At 44.3% G+C, this 23,305-nt stretch overlaps 1 protein-coding gene across 7 annotated transcripts in view; it reads left to right on the forward strand.

Moving 5' to 3' along the window:
• Nucleotides 1–5,207: 5,207 nt before the first annotated feature.
• The window catches only part of LOC121543028 (phospholipid-transporting ATPase IG-like), a 70,028-nt gene continuing 51,930 nt past the window's right edge, over nucleotides 5,208–23,305 (forward strand). For all 7 annotated transcript variants that reach the window (XR_005995977.2, XM_041852713.2, XM_041852735.2 and 4 more), the window contains exon 1: nucleotides 5,208–5,715. Coding sequence is in view for 6 of the 7 variants with exons in the window: in XM_041852713.2 (XP_041708647.1) it covers nucleotides 5,689–5,715 (27 nt within the window). In the remaining variant the exon portion in view is untranslated. The remainder of the gene's footprint in view (nucleotides 5,716–23,305) is intronic.

Below are 23,305 nucleotides of genomic sequence, written 5' to 3' on the forward strand. Positions count from 1 at the left end.
ATGGTGACCAATGAGCTAAGATAAGGCAGGGATTTGCCTAGCAGTGATTTATAGATGGCCTGGAGCCAGTGGGTTTGGCGACGAATATGTAGTGAGGACCAGCCAACAAGAGCGTACAGGTCACAGTGGTGGGTAGTATATGGCACTGTGATAGACTACATCCAATTTGCTGAGTAGAGTGTGGAGGCTATTTTGTAAATGACATCACCGAAGTCAAGGATCGGTAGGATAGTCAGTTTTACGAGGGCATGTTTGGCAGCATGAGTGAAGGAGGCTTTGTTGCGAAATAGGAAGCCAATTCTAGATTTAACTTTGGATTGGAGATGCTTAATGTGAGTCTGGAAGGAGAGTTTACAGTCTAACCAGACACCTAGGTATTTGTAGTTGTCCACATACTCTAGGTCAGACCTGTCGAGAGTAGTGATTCTAGTCGGGTGGGGAGGTGCCAGCAGCGTTCGATTGAAGAGCATGCATTTAGTTTTACTTGTGTTTAAGAGCAGTTGGAGGCTACGGAAGGAGTGTTGTATGGCATTGAAGCTTGTTTGGAGGTTTGTTAACACAGTGTCCAATGAAGGGCCAGATGTATACAAAATGGTGTCGTCTGCGTAGAGGTGGATCTGAGAATCACCAGCAGCAAGAGTGACATCATTGATATACACAGAGAAAAGAGTCGGCCCAAGAATTGAACCCTGTGGCACCCCCATAGAGACTGCCATAGGTCCAGACAACAGGCCCTCCGATTTGACACATTGAACTCTATCTGAGAAGTAGTTGGTGAACCAGGCGAGGCAGTCATTTGAGAAACCAAGGCTATTTAGTCTGCCAATAAGAATGCGGTGGTTGACAGAGTCGAAAGCCTTGGCCAGGTCGATGAAGACGGCTGCACAGTACTGTCTATTATCGATCGCAGTTATAATATCGTTTAGGACCTTGAGCGTGGCTGAGGTGCACCCATGACCAGCTCGGAAACCGGATTGCATAGCGGAGAAGGTACGGTGTGATTCGAAATGGTCAGTGATCTGTTTGTAAACTTGGCTTTCAAAAACTTTCGAAAGGCAGGGCAGGATGGATATAGGTCTGTAACAGTTTGGATCTAGAGTGTCACCCCCTTTGAAGAGGGGGATGACCGCGGCAGCTTTCCAATCTCTGGGGATCTCAGACGTTACGAAAGAGAGGTTGAACAGGCTAGTAATAGGGGTTGCGACAATTTTGGCGGATAATTTTAGAAAGAAAGGGTCCAGATTGTCTAGCCCAGATGATTTGTAGGGGTCCAGATTTTGCAGCTCTTTCAGAACATCAGCTGTCTGAATTTGTGTGAAGGAGAAGTGGGGGGGCATGGGAAAGTTGCAGTGGAGGGTGCAGAGCTGGTGACCGGGGTAGTGGTAGCCAGGTGGATAAAATGGCCAGCCGTAGCAAAATGCTTGTTGAAATTCTCGATTATTGTAGATTTATCAGTGGTGATAGTGTTTCCTAGCCTCAGTGCAGTGGGCAGCTGGGAGGAGGTGCTCTCATTCTCCATGGACTTTACAGTGTCCCAAAACATTTTGGAGTCAGTGCTACAGGATGCAAATTTCTGTTTGAAAAAGCTAGCCTTTGCTTTCCTAACTGCTTGTGTATATTGGTTCCTAACTTCCCTGAAAAGTTGCATATCGCGGGGGCTATTCGATGCTAATGCAGTACGTCACGGGATGTTTTTGTGCTGGTCAAGGGCAGTCAAGTCTGAGGAGAACCAGGGGCTATTTCTGTTCTTAGTTCTGTATTTTTTGAATGGGGCATGCTTATTTAAGATTGAGAGGAAAGCACTTTTAAAGAACAACCAGGCATCCTCTACTGACGGAATGAGATGGATATCCATCCAGGATACGTGGGCCAGGTCAGTTAGGAAGGCCTGCTCGCTAAAGTGTTTTAGGGAGCGTTTGACAGTGATGAGGGGTGGTCGTTTGACTGCGGACCCGTTATGGACCCAGGCAATAAGGCAGTGATCGCTGAGATCCTGGTTGAAGACAGCGGAGGTGTATTTAGAGGGTAAATTAGTAAGGATGATATCTATAAGGGTGACCATGTTTACGGATTTAGGGTTGTACCTGGTAGGTTCCTTGATAATTTGTGTGAGATTGAGGGCATCTAGTTTGGATTGAAGGATGGCCAGGGTGTTAAGCATATCCCAGTTTAGGTCACCAAGCAGTACGAACTCTGAGGATAGATGGGGGGCAATCAATTCACATATGGTGTCCAGGGCACAGCTGGGGGCTGAGGGGTCTGTAGCAAGCGGCAACAGTGAGAGACTTATTTCTGGAAAGGTGGATTTTTAGAAGTAGGAGCTCAAACTGTTTGGGCACGACCTGGATAGTATGATAGAGCTCTGCAGGCTATCTCTACAGTAGATTGCAACTCCACCCCCTTTGGCAGTTCTATCTAAACGGAAAATGTTGTAGTTGGGGATGGACATTTATGAATTTTTGGTGGCCTTCCTAAGCCAGGATTCAGACACTGCTAGAACATCAGGGTTGGCGAAGTGATGTTAACATGCAAAAAAACAATGCTTTTACGGTTACAGAAGTCAACAAATGATAGCTCCTGGGGAGTAGGAGTGAAACTGGGGGCTACAGGGCCTGGGTTAACCTCTACATCACCAGAGGAACAGAGGAGGACTAGAATAAGGATACGGCTAAAGGCTTTAAGAATTGGTATTCTAGTGCGTTGGGTACAGAGAATAAAGGGGGCAGATTTCCGGGCGTTGTAGAATAGATTCAGGGCATTATGTACAGACAAGGATATGGAAGGATATGAGTACAGTGGAGGTAAACCTAAGCGTTGGGTAACAATGAAAGAGATAGCATCACTGGAGGCACCGATTGAGCCGGTCTCCGCGTGTATGGGGGGTGGAACAAAGGAACTATTTGAGGCAGTTTGAGAGGGACTTGGGGCTCTAAAGTGAAATTGTATAATAAGAACTAACTGGAACAGCAATAGGCAAGGCATATTGAAATGGGAGAGAGGCATAAAGCAATCACAGGTGTTATTCGAGAGAGCTAAGACAACAACTGGTAATGGCGATGAAAGTTGGGGCTGAGGCTAAACAGATAAACAGGACAGGGTACCGTGTAAAGGAACAGTCCAGCAGGCATCAGCTGTGTAGCTGAGTGATCATAAGGTCCAGAGAACAGCAATATGTGAGTCCGAGGGCAGTTCGAATTGGTGCTACAGCACAGGCTAGCAGGAAGCACGGCTGTTGTTTGCATGTGCTAGCGGGCTGGGGCTAGCAGATGGATCTTCGTGGTCATCGCAACGGGAAGCCTGTTGAAACCACAGACGATTACGTCGGCAGACCAGTTGTGATGGATCGGCGGGGCTCCGTGTCGACTCTAGGAGGTCCCGTCCGCTTGACAGAGAGGTAGATAGCCGGGAGATGGGCCTGACTCGAGGCTAGCTCAAGGCTGATTAGCCAACAACAATATCCATTTGGTTGCAGCTAGCTAGTTGCGATGATCCGGTGTTAAAGGTCCAGTGATTCAGTGATTCCGACAGAAAAACCGATATGTTCTGGGTCGATAACTCGCTGTGCAGACAGTGCAGACTGGCCGATAATAGTCCAGGCTAGAGCTGGCTGGTAGGTAGTGCAGACCACGGACAAGGGTGAAAAACCGCTAACGGTGGCTAATAGCAAGTTGCTAGCTACCTGGCTACTCCCGTCCGGGAGACAGAGAGGTCTCCCGAGTGGCACAGTGGTCTAAGGCACTTCATCGCAGTGCTAGCTGTGCCACTAGAGATCCTGGTTCGAATCCAGGCTCTGTCGTAGGCGGCCGCGACCGGGAGACCCATGGGGCGGCGCACAATTGGCCCAGCGTCATCCAGGGAAGGGGAGGGAATGGCCGGCAGGGATGTAGCTCAGTTGGTAGAGCATGGCGTTTGCAACGCCAGGGTTGTGGGTTCGATTCCCACGGGGGTATAAAAAATAATAATAATGTAAGTTGCTCTGGATAAGAGCGTCTGCTAAATGACGTAAATGTAAATGTAATTCCCACGGGGAGCCAATTAATAATGTATGCACTCACACATAAGTCGCTTTGGATAAGAGCGTCTGCTAAATGACTAAAATGTAAAATAGCCTGGATATGGGCCTGGCTTGAGGCTAGCTCAAGGCTAACTGGTGCTTGCTTTGGGGGCAGTGGTGATTAGCCAACAGCAACATCCATTTGCGATAGTTGCGATCCGGTGTTAATGTCCAGTTATTCCGGCAGAAAATAGTGGCTAATAGCAAGTAGCTAGTTAGTTGGCTAGCTAGTTTCAACTGGAGATTCTAGATAAAAGGTAAGTCAATAATAGAATCCGTTCCACTTTGAGTGAGGCGGGTTGCAGGAAAGTATATTTAGTAGAAGGATGAAAAGTGTGATAGGGAAATATGTACAAAAAAGAAAAACAAAAAACAGGCTATTTACACGGACACACAGAGTACACGACCGCACTGCTACGCCATAATGGATCAATGCCAGGGTTGTGGGTTCGATTCCCATGGGGGGCCAGTATATAAAAAAATAAATGTATGCTATCACTAACTGTAAGTCACTCTGGATAAGAGCGTCTGCTAAATGACTAAAATGTAAATGTAAAATATATACATTCTACAGACCCTACTGAGTATTCCCTACAACACTTTTACTGAGGCAGCTAGAATAGTTTTGCTCTATAAGCCAATATGTATTCCCATATACAATGATTCACATTGTTGCCAATGGAATTGGTGTAGTAAAAGGCTAGCAACACTCCATATTATTCAGAGCCCCATGAAATGACACCATATATACATTCTACAGACCCTACTGAGTATTCTACAATACTTTTACTGCGGCACCTAGAATAGTTTTTGCCAATAGGTATTAAATATATAGTGATTTGCATTGGGGGCATTTATTTGAAGTTGGAACATATTTTAAAACCCAAATATAATGCAAATGTCACTTAAATATGTTTAGACAATTGTTTTTCATATATCATTAATAAATACAGGTTGTTGACAATATTACGTAGGGAGCTTTTATTTTAAAAAATGTCCGAATTTCCATGACCCGGAAGTACTTTTTTTGTGTTGCTGATGAGACGTTCATTTTATAGCTCAATGGACGAGACGCTGGAGACGCTGATGACGCTAATGGGGGGGTGGGGGGTTTACAGTAAAAAATATATATTTCACGGGGGGTTGACTGAAGAGAGATAAGGGGGCGGTAGTAGGCGAGAAAGACCTGTGTATGAATCTAAATTGAACTTACTTTTTGTATGTCGGTTAGTTTTTTTGTGACCGCTGCCGCGTGTTGTATCGTATGCGACGATTCATTCGGAAAGACACAGCAACAGGGCATAGAACTATAGGATGTCGCGGACAGTTTCAGCTTTTTGGATGGGGATGCACGATTAGCACAGTGAAACGCAACGCGGAAAATATTTAAAAGGGAGAATGCGAATGGTTAGAAAAGATCGAATTCAAATAAAATTGAAACAATGTAGCATCGCTGCGGCATTCCATATAGCTAGAAGGACTACTAGAGTAGAAAATAGAGCGCTAGTTAACAAATATACACGCAACGTTACTTATCAGAAAAGCTCAAACAGTCTGTAGAAAGCTGGTTGAAACAAAAATAGTTCGTTGGTGTCCCCAGCTACCAAAGAAGACAGAAGAAAAAACCCTCAAATATGCTACGGAGAAGACTGAACCGTTTGGTATGTATGCAACACACATCGCTAGCCTGCCACCCGGCACTCAAGTTTAAGCTGCATATTTGGTATCTATAGCCAGGGGTGTATTCACTAGGACCCAAACAGAACGGAACGAAACAGTGAGGGACCTACCTGAATTTGTCCAGTAGAAACTCGTTGCTAAACGTTTTCCTTTTGGAGTAAACTGTTTCCGTTGCAAAACGTTTTGGACTAATGATTACACCCCTTCCAACGTTGGCGGGTTAACTAGTTGAGTATTTAGCCAGTTTCATTTTGCTGATCTGTCAAGCAATTATCAAGATGGCTAATGTCCTCTCAGCTATGAGTGATGCCACTTGCTACCCATGAAAGCATGTTTACTAGTAGTATTACCAACGGCTATCATTTTTGTAACTAGACTGTTAAAGGTACAGTAGCTTATTGGCTACAATATTACTATCATGGCTTTGACACTATCATTATGTTGTAAATATATCATTGTATCAAAATGAACGTGTGTTATCTGAACAACACAAACATTATTTGTAGCCTACAGCATTTGTAGTTATGAGTCACAGGTTGTCAATTTAAGTAAAACATTGCCTGATTTGAGCAATTTTGCCATTTAGTGGAAATTGATCCGCAAAGTTTCCCTCTTTACATAGACCTTTCTCACCCAGAGTGAACAGTAGTTTATCCCAAGGGGGTGGGTACAAGCTATCTACTTTCTGGTAGGTAAGTCTTCTCAGATGGTCAGTTAAAAACAACTGATCTTAGAGAACAGGTTGTCATTGCCTTTCCACTTGAATGTGATGTTAATTTATAGTAATTAAATTATGGTTACCCTGTTTATTATGGTCCTGTATTTAAAGTAGCCAATCATAATTGGTTTCTGTTTAACTAAAAGTTGTTTCTGTCTTGGTTGAATTTCACAATTGTCAGTGAATTTCAACCATAAGTTTGATTCTGCGCATTACGGGTTTTAGTCCTTAAATCATCGGTGGTTGATTGTCCTCATCAAAGATGAAGCATGGATCAAGTTCTTATCCACAGGCACAGTCACAAGCTTCTGTCAATGAACACATTTTTACTGCCTTTTTATAGTCCTACCCTCCAATAACCTGTTGTCACTATTAGGTTTTATCCTCCAGAGTCAATGTGAGCAGTATAGAAACTGGCAGTGAAGGAAGAAAAGCAATATAAGAATTATGCAGCCTGACCCTCTTCCCAGCCTCTTTATGTGTTGCCAGGTCAGCATCTTTTTCTGCCTCCTGAGCTGTGTGCTCCTGTAATTTCATTTTTGTGTGAGCTGCAAATAACATTTTGTGTGGAGCTGCCAGCCACGCTGTCATTGATGCGCATTGTGCCGTTATCACAAGCTCTGGTTTTCTGCCTCCTAATTCACGCCACCATCCCATTCGCTCAGGGGGAGGGGGGGTATACATGATGGTACATTACAGGAGGAGAGAGGGAGAGGAAGAGAGACTCAATCCAAAGGAGTTCTGAAGAGGAATCGTGAGCATCACTTGTCTTCTCCCTATGATGCACTGTGCCGCTAAAGCCCTGAGTGTCTTCACAAAGTCTTTAATGATGGCTGTGGAAACAGAACGAGTGGTGCTGGGCTTTACGTCGGGAAGCTCCAGAGGTTGTAATGCTCTGACGGGAATGCAGAATCATGTTCTCTCAAGCCCTTGAAGGCAGCAGATAGATCTGTGAAGAGGTGGAGCCTGGCGGAAATGCGATAGTATTCCATTTGGAAACCCCTTCCTTGACTCTGAGGGAAGAGCACAGACACATCAAGCAGTGGCGACCCGTCCTTCAGGGCAGGTGGGGCAGAGCCTGTGTTGCGTGTTATTTTGGCATTAATATATGTCACATATCAGTTTGCAAACAATGTCAAAAAAATTAAATAATCATTGAGTTAATAAAGCAGCAAACAAACAAGGTCTCTTTTTTGCTTTCTTGAGTAAGGCAGCTCCAAAATGCAGGTGTTTCAGCCTAGCTCAGTGCTTTCTATAGTGGTGGGGTAGCCAGCAGAAAATACGGAGCATAGGGGTTGGTATTGTTCTCTAGTTGCGCTGTGATTGGCTCAGTGTTCTGTCACTCATGGGGACACTACGTCAACGCAAAATATACGGGGAGAGCTCAAATTCAAGCCCCTTGGGTGCTGCCATAGAGTTACATTAGAAGTGCCCATCCAAGAAGGCTCAAGGTCATTTGCCACAGATAAAATGACGTCAAATCAAGTTATCTACCATAGATAGCTTTGATTGGACTGATCATGTCAACATCACACTTTCAAAATCTTAGCTAGCAAGCTAGAGAAGCAGTCCTCATTATGCATCACGTAGACAATCTACTGGCAAATCCTTTTCAATCCTTTTCATATGAAGAGAAATTATAGATAAAACATATCGGTGCTCATCGGCCATTGGACATTAACATTACACAAGAAGTTGGAAATTGCAAATTCAACAATGAGTGGTTTGGAAGGAATCAGTGGCTAACTGCAAGTGTTGCAAAGCAATCACTAGCCTGCTATTCAGTGGAGTGGGTGTGTGGTCAAAGTCTGGGTTTAAGGGTCTCTTTTCCAGGCATAAAAGGATAAACATTCACATTCCATGGGTAACTGGAGCTGTCTTTTTGCATACTGTCTATGCAGTCAGGTCTCTCAATTCAAGTGCATAGCTTACATAAGGACATTTGTTTTGCTGTTTATTTGTACAAGCACTTCAAAGGACAGCACAGCAGAAGTGCATTCAGGATAATATGCAGGCTTAAGATCAAACTTTTGTCACAATGGTGCATTCAAAAGCCATTATCCTTCGTGCCCTCACTGTCTGATTTCAGTTTCTATTCATTAAACACTCATTTCTAGTAATTATGAAATGAAGTGCTTGTTATTCTGGAGCTTTCATGCTGGACAGTTTTTAAATTTCCTCCATTCCATCCAGATTATGTAAAAACTTTCTACCCTAGATACAGTATGACATTTTCCAACCCCCCCCCCCCCCCAAATAGTTCAAGATATATTTAGTTTAGTCAAAATAGAAAATGGACTTTAGCTTGCGCTTTGACATTCTCTAAAGAAGCATGATGGTGACGCAGACCTCCGAGATCTAAGGGTAGAGATGGTGGGGTTCACCGCTTGGTTGTGTTAACCAACAGTGGCTTTGACCAAAAAAAGACTGCAAAAGTTTGATGTGCGAGGGCCAGAGCATTTCGGCAGTTTTGTTCCCACTGCCTCCTCTCTCTGTTGTGGTGTGAGGTCCATCTAACAGATGGGCTGCTGTAGTCTCAGGTTTTTTCAGCAGGCTTGGCTGCACATCCTGCTGCAGGTGGACACATTGACTGTTCTGGAGCACAGCCCATCTCGGCCCTGCTGCCTCCATGCTGCTGTGACCCAAGCGCTAATAAGCAGGCCCTTGCCTGGCAGGGAATGTTGTCTCGTATCAGTGCTTTCCAAGCGTGCATGTCAAACAGAATGTGGGAGCTGCTAGGCACTATGCACCTGCTTCTCAGGTCGACCCAGGGAGAAGAGCCTCCCCTCTGCAGCAGTCCACAGCCACCACTCACAAGGATTGTCCCGTGATCCAATTCCCCTCCTTCTACACAAACATTGTTCACTGCTGTGACCTGAAGACCTTCTCAGTTATGATTCTTCTGAGAGCAATGGTGTTTCGTTTCAGGCGGAGCGTTCACTGGTTGTCTTGACGTAACCATAGAGGCCCTGGGGCTACCGGTATACATTTTAAACAGCCAGTTAGAAGCTGCACATGTCCCTCACTGATGCAGTTTCTCTGCTGAGGAGGCGCCTGACTTTGGATGGTTCCAGATGTCCATTTCTGGCATAGCCAGCCAACTCAATGTTTACTGTTCACTACACTATTTAGCAGTCTCTTTTCCAAATCTTCCATTAGACTGTATTGTGGTATTTAGACATCATCGCTTATGGTCCACACAGTGTATGCCATTTAGCAAAAGCTTTTATCCAAAGCGCCTTGCAGTCATGCGTGCATACATTTTACGCATGGATGGTTCCGGGAATCAAATCCACTACCCTGGCGTTGCAAGCGCCATGCTCGACCAACTGAGCTACAGAGGACCACACCACTTGTTGGGAAAGAGGGGGGTAGTTTGTCAAGTGATGAGTGCGAACTGGCTGTCAAGACTGGCGGCAGCCTTGGGAGGAGTTTTGGGGAGTAATGGAGGGAGTGCTCTGGGAGGGTAAGAGTGCACAGAGAGGCCAAAGGCCTGGGCAGCCGTGGTGTGTGATTTATTTGGCCTGTTTTCACCAGGAGAGCTGTGTATTGATTAGAGCTGTGCTTTGTTTTGCCGCCATCAGTCTTGGGCCCCGTACTGGCTGGCGGACAGAAGTGCTTACTCCAGACTTATTTTTCTCTTCTCCCTGCTCCGCTCTCCACCCAATAAGGAAAACCCAGCCACTGGAGCTCATCTGCACCACACAGCAGGATAGAACGGTAGCGGGCTGGTGGGGACAGGCTGATGGAGCACAGAGAGCCTGGCCCTGATTTGACTGAACCTGAGGAAATGGAGGGGAATAGAGTGGGTTTTCCTGTTGTAACCCCCGCACTCCCTGTCTCACTGCACCTAATGGACAGGCTTTCGGGGGCTGGGGGCGACGGGGAGAGGTGGTCTGGGGGAGATAAGGGAGCTACAGGGGAACCGTTGCTTTTTGTGGCGGTTTTCCATCTGCAGTCTAAAAGCAAGGTTCAATTCTCAGTTTGTACCTTTAAATAATTCACTCATCTTCATTTATTTTAAATTCTCCTCACAACGCTGCTCCTCTCCTGAACCGGCGTATCCTCGCCGGGGTAGCGACACTTAAAATCCATTCTCGTCATCCATATATTTATAAAGGCTCATCCAGAGAATCCGTCTGTCGTGCTCCAGCGCCAGCATTACCCAGAGAGCGTTTGCAGTGCAATGTGAAGAAAATTCTGAAATGTGTGTGGGGCAGGGTTTCTGGACATTTGACCGGCAGCATTTTAATTTACCGGACATTTAAAGAAATGTACCGTAATGTGATTAGGACGACCACCCATTGCTTTTAGAATGACAAATCTGGTAATTCATCTTAACAGAACATGCAACTCGTGAAGCAACGGCGTGCGTCATTGTTATCGATTTTGAAGATGTTAGAATACATAGGCAGCACGTCCATAAGGCTAGGGGAAGCTAAGGTTTCCCTAAAGTACATTATATTAAATTGCCAAAATTATATAGCCTAATTTAGCTTACTCATGTCTATACAGAAATAAATAAAATCATTCAAAATGGGCTACTACACCAGAAAGAATGATATGGCCACAGAGGATTATTAGCTTCATAAAAAACAAATGCAATTTGGGCAGAGTGCGTGGCAAATACCAAATAGATGATTTGAGTTCCGACTCAGTGAAAAGCAGAGACCCAGCCAGAAATATCACTATATTTAAAAACACAATTGTGGAAAAAGTTGGCTATTGCTGTAAAGAAATGACAATTGAAAGACTTCATTCACTCTTTTAGTTATACAAATTCTCAACTTAATTGAGAGAAAAGTAGGCCATCTTTTTGGCACCAGTGGCGAACATCAGCCATATCTCCGTGTGTGTGTGCGCATAGTCACTGTCTTTATCATTGGGTCAATAATTTCCTCCTCCAGGTTAGATGGACGTCATATTTTATTTGTGTCTCCACTTCTCGTAGGTCTAATATATGGATCAGACAACGTCGTTTTTATTGATCTGTTTGTCAATGTCAGCAGAGTAGGCTACCCTGTAATTTGTCGTATTAAGAAAGATTCTGCTAATGTCTCATCATATAAAGTGTAGTATAATTGCATGAAATGTGCTTATAAAAGGCCAATATTTTCCTCAGCAAATAAATAAATATAGCCTACACCCTGCATTGAAGAGTTATTGTGTTATATTAGCCTAATTATGACTATCCAATCAAATCATCACATTAGGAATAGTAGGCTATCTTACGTAAGTCTGCAAATGCAAGGAAGCATGGAATGATTTATTATGAAGTTGCATTTTTATGGTAAAAAGTTGCTTCCCCAAACTTGAAACCCACGTGCTGCCTATTTTAGAATATCTGCCAACATTTAATTTTCCTCAGCCAATAACACGAGTAACAAACAGCAAAATCACTAGTCTATGTCAATCTACTATCCCCCATAGTAGAAAAGTTGACCTATTCTATTGGTCAGCTTGTCGTTCTGTGCGAGAAAAATATTGCCTATTCCAAACAAACTCTGGGACCGTTATGGGATAGCTCCCAAATTCATACAACCTGTTGGCCTAGGCTACATAAAAATAAATATTTCAAGCTATGAGGCTCATGCAACAGATCAGAACATTTAGCATAAAATGTTGATAAACGATTTCTTCACATTATAAGCGCAGGCAGTAGACTACGCGCGAACGTTCTTTCTATAATGCAACACCATTGTGAGTGGTTTCATGTGACCGATGAAAATATCAGTTAGAAATTAAGAAAAATAGGAGATCTAAAGATGCATCAACTAGCATGGGTTACTAATATGACTAGGATTGTGCATTTGGCTGCAGGACAAAGAAATAAAGTTGATTTTGGAAACCAATAGAACATGAGGAAGGATTTCCACTAGATGTTGGAACATTGCTGCGGGGACTTGCTTCCATTCAGCCACAAGAGCATTAGTGAGGTCGGGCACTGATGTTGGGCGATTAGGCCTGGCTCGCAGTTGGCGTTCCAATTCATCCCAAAGGTGTTCGATGGGGTCGAGGTCAGGGCTCTGTCCAGGCCAGTCAAGTTCTTCCACATCGATCTCGACAAAACAGTTCTGTATGGACCTCACTTTGTGCACGGGGGCATTGTCATAATGAAACGGGAAAGGGCCTTCCCAAACTGTTGCCACAAAGTTGGAAGCACAGAATCATCTAGAATGTGGTATGCTGTAGCGTTAAGATTTCCTTTCACTGGAACTAAGCGTTCTAGCCCGAACCATGAAAAACAGCCCCAGACCATTTATTCCTCCTCCACCAAACTTTACAGTTGGCACTATGCATTCGGGCAAGTAGTGCTCTCCTGGCATCCGCCAAAACCAGATTCGTCCATCGGACTGCCAGATGGCGAAGCGTGATTCATCACTACAGAGAACGCATTTATACTGCTCCAGAGCTTTACACCACTCCACCCAACACTTGGCATTGCGCATGGTGATCTTAGGCTTGTGTGCAGCTGCTCGGCCATGGAAACCCATTTCATGATGCTCCCGACGAACAGTTATTGTGCTGACGTTGCTTCCAGAGGCAGTTTGGAACTCGGTAGTGAGTGTTGCAACCAAAGACAGACGATTTTTACACTCTACAGCACTCGGTTGTCCCGTTCTGTGAGCTTATGTGGCCTACCACTTCGCGGCTGAGCCGTTGTTGCTCCTAGACATTTCTACTTCACAATAACACCACTTACAGTTGATCGGGGCAGCTCTAGCAGGGCAGAAATTTGACTAACTGATTTGTTGGAAATGTGGCATCCTATGACTGTGCTACATTGAAAATCACTGAGCTCTTCAATACGGGCCATTCTACTGCCAATGTTTGTCTATGGAGATTGCATGGCTGTGTGCTCAATTTTATACACCTGTCAGCAACGGGTGTGGCTGAAATAGCCAAATCCACTAATTTGAAGGGGGTGTCCACATACACTTTTTGCCACCTGAAACGATAATTGTTGACACAGGAGAGCGAAACCGCAACCTACTTACAAGGGTTTAACAAGTGTTGGTTGACACATACTCTTGCAAATGCGTGCGCAGCCCCCAGTTATACAACAGCACAATGATTTACCTTCAGAGCAAACTCTCATGCCGACGCAGCCGGCATCACTCAGCCACGGGGAGAAAAATGAGTCTCTGGTCATGACTGACTGGGAAGGAGTGGAAGGAGCGGCCCCACTCAAACAAAGCGTAGCCTGCGGCACAGAGGAAGGAAGGAGCCACATAGATGTTTGTTTTTTGTGGCTGCATGATAAAGAAAGCTGACCCCACTCAGTTCAAGTACATAGCTTACATAAGGACATTTGTTTTGCTGTTTATTTGTACCAGCATTTCAAAGGACAGCACAGTAGAAGTGAATTCAGGATAATGTGTAGGTTTAAGATCAAACTTTTGTCACAATGGTGCATTCAGAAGCCATTATCCTTCGTGCCCTCTGTTTCAGTTTCTTTTCATTAAACGCATTTCTAGCAATTATGAAATGAAGTGCTTTTTATTATGGAGAATTCTATGCTTTCATTCTGGAGAGTTTTTATTTTATTCCCTCCTTCATTCCATCAAGAGTATGTGAAAACTGTAATACTTTCTACCCTAGATACAGTATGACCCCCCAAAAAAAAAAAAAAAAATGCAACTTAGGACAATTGCGCTTGGTGCATTATAAAAGATAATGACATTAAGATGAAAATATCTCCCGCCGTATCGGAAGGCTTCCTGCGCCTGACGTGGCGACGGGATGAAAGCCACCGCGCAGCGCACTCTGTAGTCAGCCTATACAATACGCTTACTGCAGCAGCATCGCAGGCACCTGAACCAGGCGGAATGTCTGCTGCTCCTTCCATCCTCCCACCCACTCTCTGTGTACGCACTTGGTTCAGGAAAACCATATTCCAGTAATGGCGGTGCTACTCTAAATTCACTCTTTAATTATAGATTAAAGTGTGACTCTGGTGCTGCTTGAAATATACTTCACTTTTCCCGGTCTTTAAATATGAGGTGCAGAGAATTTCCTCCTAAGACCCTGGAGAACAATTCATTAATGTCACCCCTTCCAGTACTGACTGAGTCAGGCTACAGCAGGGCTGGAGGGCCAGAAGGTTCTGGACTCAGGCTCAAGCTGTATAAAGGTTGAGTCATTTTCCTCCTCCTTTAAACAGGACGGCCTTGTTAAAAACAGTGTGGAGGTCCGTAAACTAGGCCTAGTTACAGAATAACTTGACGCTCAAAATTGAAACTGTGAACAGCTGAACAAACACGCCTAATGTGACACAATCTTTGAACTAGAATAGCCGGGCTTGGAGCCAACCCGTTCTGAGCCAAAATGGAGCCCATCCGCTGAGTGTCTGAGTGTGTTGGCTATATGTAATCTGTGCTGCATACTAGGCTTGGGCTATACACCGTATACAGGGGTACTTAGACCACATGGGCGGCAGGTAGTTTAGTGGTTAAGAGCGTTGTGCCAGTAACCGAAAGGTCGCTGGTTCTAATCCCCGAGCCGACTAGGTGAAAAATCTGTCGATGTGCCCTTGAGCAAGGCACTTAACCCTAATTGCTCATGTAAGTCGCTCTGGATAAGAGCGTCTGCTAAATGACTAAAATGTAAATGTATACCAACGGTTTTGGGTTGGGGGCCACCCCACCTTGCGGAGGTGTGTGCTACGCCACTGCTTATAACTATGTTAACTATCTAAGATGTGCCAAATTAAATTATATCCAGCATTTGGTTTGCTAACATGCTAGCTAGGTGGCAAGATCAAGCTTCTTGGTTACGAAAGAGACAATTAATCCCCTCCTGGATCAAGATCCATGTTACCTAAATTGTTGTGTAGGCTAATCCCTGATCAGCATGTATAGCCAGATGAGTTGTCTCCAGCGGTAGCTCAGACTACTTTTATTCCGGTAAAACACAATTTTCAACAGCACATGTTATCAAAATAACCTAGCAAATTACATTGGTTATCACTCAACTAATAAAGCCTAATATTGCGCAAGCCATTTTACAAACATTTGAATGGTGACTCACAGATCTGCCAGATCAGGAATAGGCCTACCTCTTGTTGGTCAGCACTTGAAGCTGCGCATAGCGGAGTTTGACTAGGCTACTGATTGCCTAGGATTGTTCAGCATGCAAAATGACTTGTAGATCAATGACTGTCAACACCATTACATGCTTAGTTAAACACTAAAGGAGAGGACGCAGTTTTCACAAAATATTAGGTATTTTCGGAACTGGCGATTCGTAACATTTGAATCGATTTCCTGACGTTGCATGCTACATTTGGATGCACTCATATCTTAAACATTTGAACTGGGGACCTATGCATATCTGTTAATCTTTACATCCCTAGTATGATTCACTTGTAATACAGGATGTGTAATCTCCCTTTTCAAGAAAAAGCATTTCTTGCTTATGGCCACCAGTTAGGCATATCTTCTCACAACACGGATGTCTGAGGTCTTGAAAAAACATTCCCACAATAGTCAGCAGCACAATATCTGTCACTAGCTTACTTTAGTACACTACTCTATTCAGCTCTAGATGGATCCCGAAGTGAGGTCTAGCATAGTTTCTTTCCTCCCCGGTGTAATGCAGGCCAGTCCACAGTACAAGGATGGTACAGTACAGCGTCCGCCAGCTGCAGCTGCAGAGATGCTACTGAAACAGTGGGCCTTTTCCATTCAACAGCAGCTCTTTAGGACGAACCGGTCCTCAATTCAAGTTGCCATTGTCCTAATAATAAACTATGGTGCTACTCAGCACTGTCTGCGAATGGCAGTCAGGAGAGGCATAAGAACTACAATGGGCCTTTGTGGGTGAACCAGTGATGGAGGTGACACCATAGTTTCATGATGGTACGATGTCTCTAAGCCACATAGTCTGAACTGTAGGCTAATCGTAGATGCAAGGTTTGAAGTCTGGTGGAAACCATTGGCTGGAGCCTGTAAGTTAATCATGACTAGTTGAATGCGTGATTTGAAACTGAGTGAATGAGAGTAAGAGAAGGCAAGAGGTAGTCAGACGAGGAGGAGTAAGATGGTGAGAGTGGTAGAGTAAGATGGTGAGAGTGGTAGAGTAAGATGGTGAGAGTGGTAGAGTAAGATGGTGAGAGTGGTAGAGTGCGCGAGAGAGGAGTGCCAGCACAAGTACTGCAGTGAATAACAGCATTGGTGCCCTGTGTGTTGCCTGTGTTCAAACATTATGCACTCACTGTTACCTAGCAGATTTGCTTTATAATTTAGCAGTTTTCGCACATAGTCATCCATTTACATTACATTTACGTCATTTAGCAGACGCTCTTATCCAGAGCGACTTATCATCCCCATCTCTTGATGAATTCCAAGATTTTAGGATCAAGATCTGTTTGCATTACATCCGCCGCATTGAAATAGGCTACTTGTGTTTTGACAATCTATCTATTGTTCACAAAAAACTATTGTTAACTAAAACAGTTCAGTCAGTTTGTATATTCTAGGCTGTTTGGTTTGTCCCTTCATGTGATCCATGTGTACTCATTGAACCATTTCCATCTGCTTCCTTGTTCCGGGGTTTCCCCTCCCATTTCCCTGTGTGCTCCTGTGGCTGAGGGCAAGTTGTGTACTAGGCTAAATGGCAGGTGAGCTAGCCTTGTAGTCACCCAGTCTCCTACTCCCTTTGAAGGAGCCGCCGTATTATAGAGTACTAAACCTTGTCTAGATAAGTGGCTGTTTAGTCAGACCAGGCCTAAACAAGTTCATAATTAATTGAGACCTGGTGACGCCCTACACACACACACACACACACACACACAGGCCTACATGTTTGTTGTTTCCTGTGGGGTTAACAATAAAGCAACTGTACTGGCACTTACATAGGCTGTCCTCCAATTCCCCTGTATGAGGAAGTTGTTTCCGTCTGGAGAGCTATTTGAAACAGATGCTCTGATTTTTATAAAATATTAACATGGCTTTTGCACAGCGCTGCTGCCTTTGCCCTCTGAGTAGTCAAAAGCAGGTGTCGTTGGGGCAAGTGCAGTGCATGAAGAAGTACTGTAGTTGGTCTCCAGTGTTCCCTCTCTCCATGCCCTGCACTTCAAACCTCATTAAACAAGGAAGTAGGAGATTGTGGCATTCTTTATGAGGCTTATACAGCATCAGCAACAAGCTTACAACTGCATTTTACAATAGAGGACTTTGAGGGGACTGACCATTTTTATGTTTTGTTCTCCTGTTTCCTGTATTTAGTTTCCCCAACCAACAAAGAATACAGCCCAGCCTACATTACAGATCTTTTTTTAACCTTAAACATTGTCATTGATTACTTTTTAAATCATGTTTTAAAGTGACTTTATTTTGAATTCGTTTAAATGTTTTCATTCTCTGTAGCAAACAGCTACCTTTGCTCGTTTGACCATTAAAATCATATTCACCATATCCAGGCAAATGATATGCGAAAAACAAATCCAGAGACGCCCTCTCTCTGTTCTACAGAATATGCTTTTTCTGACCTCAATAGCACCTGCAGTCACAGGCTTTTATTCTGTTAGCGTACATCATGATATCAGGGCCCACTCTGCCCAGGGCTCCACAAGCCACTTGTCATGTTCACTCACTCACAGATACCAAGTGACAACAGCCAGTATCCACTTTAGGATTGTGTTCAGGAGCTCATTGCTGCTGCTGCCTCTATTTCCCTACTTGACTTGAGCAACCCAGCACCCCCCAGCCAGCCTTGTCTGTCAATTTCACTTGGAGATTCAGGCCTCAGAAGCAGCAAGCCCATCTATTCCTCTGGGCAGCTGATATATCATTTTAAAGTGTGTCCTCGCGTGCTTGTTTGTTTTTGTGAGGGTAACTATGTGTGCCTGTGTTTTTGTGTGTGTTGTCAGTTGGGCTTGAAGAGTGCTTGTCTTCTCCTTCGCCGAGGAGACCCAGGTTAGTGTTGGCAGTGTGGATTGCAGTATGGCTGTGATAAAAGCACCATGCTGTTGTCATCTGCTGGTCTCCAGGAGTAGCTAGCTGCTGTGTGTTTTGCATTGTGGTGGCCGACTGCCAAGCAGAGATGGGTTTTCAGGAAGGGGAGGAGAGCCCTGTTCGAAGTTAAACCATGCGCACTACACAGCCAGTAGCCTAATCAGTAGAGGCTTATCTTTAGTGCAGACAATGTACTACATTATATATCTATAGGCTAAGCAGCACTATAAAGGTCAAAGAAATTCAGACTAAACGCATGATGCAAGCCATTAGGCTTTACTTGTATTTGTCTTGGTGGCAGCACCATAACCACACTGCATGTAATAACAGCAGAGTCTCGGAACCCAGGCCAGAACCAAATCTCACATGTAATAAATAGTAAGTCTGTCACGGGTGACTAAACTCATATGTGTGGTCCTCTGTAGCTCAGCTGGTAGAGCACGGCGCTTGTAACGCCATGGTAGTGGGTTCGATCCCCGGGACCACCCATACACAAAAATGTATGCACGCATGACTGTAAGTCGCTTTGGATAAAAGCGTCTGCTAAATGGCATATTATTATTATTATATTATTATGTAGGTGAGTGATGCATTAAAAACAACTGAAGCTGCACTTGTACACTATCTCACCGGTTCATGTATTGAGAAATGAATTAACAAAACTTCTATACTAGTCCATTCAGACATTTGACATACAGTGGGGAAAAAAAGTATTTAGTCAGCCACCAATTGTGCAAGTTCTCCCACTTAAAAAGATGAGAGAGGCCTGTAATTTTCATCATAGGTACACGTCAACTATGACAGACAAATTGTGAAAAAAAATTCCAGAAAATCACATTGTAGGATTTTTAATGAATTTATTTGCAAATTATGGTGGAAAATAAGTATTTGGTCACCTACAAACAAGTAAGATTTCTGTCTCTCACAGACCTGTAACTTCTTCTTTAAGAGGCTCCTCTGTCCTCCACTCGTTACCTGTATTAATGGCACCTGTTTGAACTTGTTATCAGTATAAAAGACACCTGTCCACAACCTCAAACAGTCACACTCCAAACTCCACTATGGCCAAGACCAAAGAGCTGTCAAAGGACACCAGAAACAAAATTGTAGACCTGCACCAGGCTGGGAAGACTGAATCTGCAATAGGTAAGCAGCTTGGTTTGAAGAAATCAACTGTGGGAGCAATTATTAGGAAATGGAAGACATACAAGACCACTGATAATCTCTCTCGATCTGGGGCTCCACGCAAGATCTCACCTCGTGGGGTCAAAATGATCACAAGAACGGTGAGCAAAAATCCCAGAACCACACGGGGGGACCTAGTGAATGACCTGCAGAGAGCTGGGACCAAAGTACCAAAGTAACAAAGCCTACCATCAGTAACACACTACGCCGCCAGAGACTCAAATCCTGCAGTACCAGACGTGTCCCCCTGCTTAAGCCAGTACATGTCCAGGCCAGTCTGAAGTTTGCTATAGTGCATTTGGATGATCCAGAAGAGGATTGGGAGAATGTCATATGGTCAGATGAAACCAAAATAGAACTTTTTGGTAAAAACTCAACTCGTCGTGTTTGGAGGACAAAGAATGCTGAGTTGCATCCAAAGAACACCATACCTACTGTGAAGCATGGGGGTGGAAACATCATGCTTTGGGGCTGTTTTTCTGCAAAGGGACCAGGACGACTGATCCGTGTAAAGGAAAGAATGAATGGGGCCATGTATCGTGAGATTTTGAGTGAAAACCTCCTTCCATCAGCAAGGGCATTGAAGATGAAACGTGGCTGGGTCTTTCAGCATGACAATAATCCCAAACACACCGCCCGGGCAACGAAGGAGTGGCTTCGTAAGAAGCATTTCAAGGTCCTGGAGTGGCCTAGCCAGTCTCCAGATCTCAACCCCATAGAAAATCTTTGGAGGGAGTTGAAAGTCCGTGTTGCCCAGCAACAGCCCCAAAACATCATTGCTCTAGAGGAGATCTGCATGGAGGAATGGGCCAAAATACCAGCAACAGTGTGTGAAAACCTTGTGAAGACTTACAGAAAACGTTTGACCTGTGTCATTGCCAACAAAGGGTATATAACAAAGTATTGAGAAACTTTTGTTATTGACCAAATACTTATTTTCCACCATAATTTGCAAATAAATTCATTAAAAATCCTACAATGTGATTTTCTGGATTATTTTTTCTCAATTTGTCTGTCATAGTTGACGTATACCTATGATGAAAATTACAGGCCTCTCTCATCTTTTTAAGTGGGAGAACTTGCACAATTGGTGGCTGACTAAATACTTTTTTTCCCCACTGTATTCTAGGTATGGGGAAAAGGCCTATATGTATTTTTGTCCGTAACAGGAACATTGTGTTTGTGATGAACATTGTGATTTCACTGGTCAGTTACTGGTGAGATGTTGTGACAGGGCACGGTGTCATCAGACTGTGAAGTCATCATCCGGGGTTTGGCAACGGCTAAATACAGCATTCTGTTGCCTCCGCTTTGAATAGCGTGTGTTTTTCTTCCCGGTACCAATTCGTACCTGTTTTACAATGTGTTTCTTTCCCAGCAATTGGGTCTCGGCTCAATTGAGTGTTCCATGTTGGTTTTATTGATCCCCATCCCCTTATTGTAGCTAATGCATTTTCATCAAGCAGGAATCTACTGTCGAACGTTGACGTCCTGTAACAATGCAAAAATGTATTTGGCCCTCATGTTTAACTGAAATTCAATCAATGACCATTCAAAGCAGCTGTTTTTATCTAGTGGACTCCAGGGGGTTCTCATTGGACCGCTACCTCTTTTAATATGCCATTTCATTTAAGACATGATTTGTATTCTCCAAAGTGTCTTATGTTTCTGTCGAAAAACGTCTCGTTGGTCTGCATCCAGGAAATCCAGTTTGTGGCTGGTTGTTCAGTAACTTCTTGATTTAAATTAAATCCCCAGTCTGTGTTTACAGACTGTGGCTGTAACCTTGGGGCAGCATTGCAACAACGTTGCTCTTGCGTTTAATGACTCTCAAAGAGCGAGTCGGATGCAGATACAAAATAGGATATGGGTAACTAACCCACAGAGGTCTCTGGCTGACTGGCTCAGCGGCTCTAAAGTCGAAGCTGAGCACACCAGGATTCTCTGCTTCAAGGCTAATTTGTTTTGTAAATTGTTCCTTTATTTGCAGTGTGAAATTTGCATTATCCAGGGAGGGTAGGTTGTGTGTGATTTAGTTTCTGTGCTGCCCTTCTTTACCCGATGTTCTATCTTTAGGGATGCATTGTCTTGTTTACCTGTGTCGTCAATCTTTAATGGTGTTATTAGGATGGAAGAAGCCATTTTGAAGTGTACTTCAATGAGTAACGAGAGTCCCTCAGAGGTAGAACTGTTAAGAATAAGATTAGCTTCTTTGGCTTCCAATCCATAGTGTGGGCTACATAAGGTTTGAGTTACTCGGCCTATTTCCTGTTTGCTAAAAAACCTGGATGTGTTTTTGTCCTTGGATCCGGTTGTGCTTCCTCTCTCCCCTCCTCTCCCTGGCACTTGGGTCCATCCGGTCTGTCCTGGTGACTGTTGGAGGAGCGGTATGCTATGCCTGGTGGGCAGTGGATTACAGGTTTGAACTGAGGTGTGAACAACACTGCCTCTCTCTCATGCCTGATGGAGCATTATGCAATCTCTTTGCTCTTCCCGGACTGGGAGGCAAAAGGAATGTGTGCATCTGAAGTTCTCCAGAGGGAGACATTTGCTTTGGGAATTTCACTCAACCTTTTAATGAGAAGCAAGTGATTGCGTAAGCATCTGTCTTTAGGTAGGCTATGTTTTTCTTCATATGCAAAGCTAATGAGGCTCCCCGGACTCAAGTCTGTGCTTTGATCTAACCTGCCCCCAGTACAGTCGGTGGACAGCGCAGTGTCCAGATGGCCTTTGTTCACACTTCCAAGGTACCGTGGCACTGGTCCAGGATGAGATCAGCTGCCTGTCAGTGGCGGCTGTGAACAGCACACATGGCTCTGGCTCCAGTGCATTAGAGATCCTGGAGCTGAATAGCCTTAATAATTCACTTCCTTCGTAATAGCTGTGGAGCTTGTGCTTTTAGCCAGGCAGGAACACCACAATGTAGGGTCTGGGGCTGTTGTTGAGTGGAGGTGCTAGAAGAGTCAGAGTGGTTCAGAAGTCATGGGCCAGAGGTAAAGGCAGGGTGTCGTCTCCAGTTAAGTGGAGAAAGGAGGGTTTATGGGGGAGTATTAGCCCGCCTTCACTCCCTGTCTCATCTGTTCTCCTGAGGAGGAGGTGGCTGCCCAGCCCAAGCCCACTGGAAAGAAAGAGTGCGAATGCCCTTGATAAGTTGGTTCTCCCACGTGGTCGGCCTGACTGCCTACCTGCCTGTACAGTCCCTGGTTGGCTGTGTGCTGTAGTCAGGATACAGGAAGGATATTGACCCAGTCCTCAGTCTAACAGTGTTCTTCCTGAACCTAGAGATAGGCCTAGGCTGTGGGGGGAAAAAATAGTCTTCCTTACTCTCCAGCTCTTGCCCTGTGTTTCACCCAGGCTGTCAATTAAGGAAGATAAATGTCCAGGGTACCAGTGACCTGCCTGCTGACCCTGTGTACTGAGGTCTCCCACCCTGACTCTGTCTTCTCTCTGACATGTGAGCAGTCATGAGACCTTGGTCAGCAGAGCACAGTGTATTGGTGTCATGGCTCATCCTACATAACTACTGCTGTACACCTTTTCTATTAACATACTGTCTACAGTACCCCATTCATATATATTGATATTCCGAATTCTGGTCCAGAAGCTAATTTCCCACAATTCTTTACATTTTGTCATGGTTTTGTACTGTGTATTTAAATACTGTATTCTCCACATATCTCATTCTAATATTTATACAACTGTACATCACAT

This window comes from Coregonus clupeaformis, chromosome 3 (assembly GCF_020615455.1).
Source record: "Coregonus clupeaformis isolate EN_2021a chromosome 3, ASM2061545v1, whole genome shotgun sequence".
Classification (NCBI taxonomy): domain Eukaryota; kingdom Metazoa; phylum Chordata; class Actinopteri; order Salmoniformes; family Salmonidae; genus Coregonus; species Coregonus clupeaformis.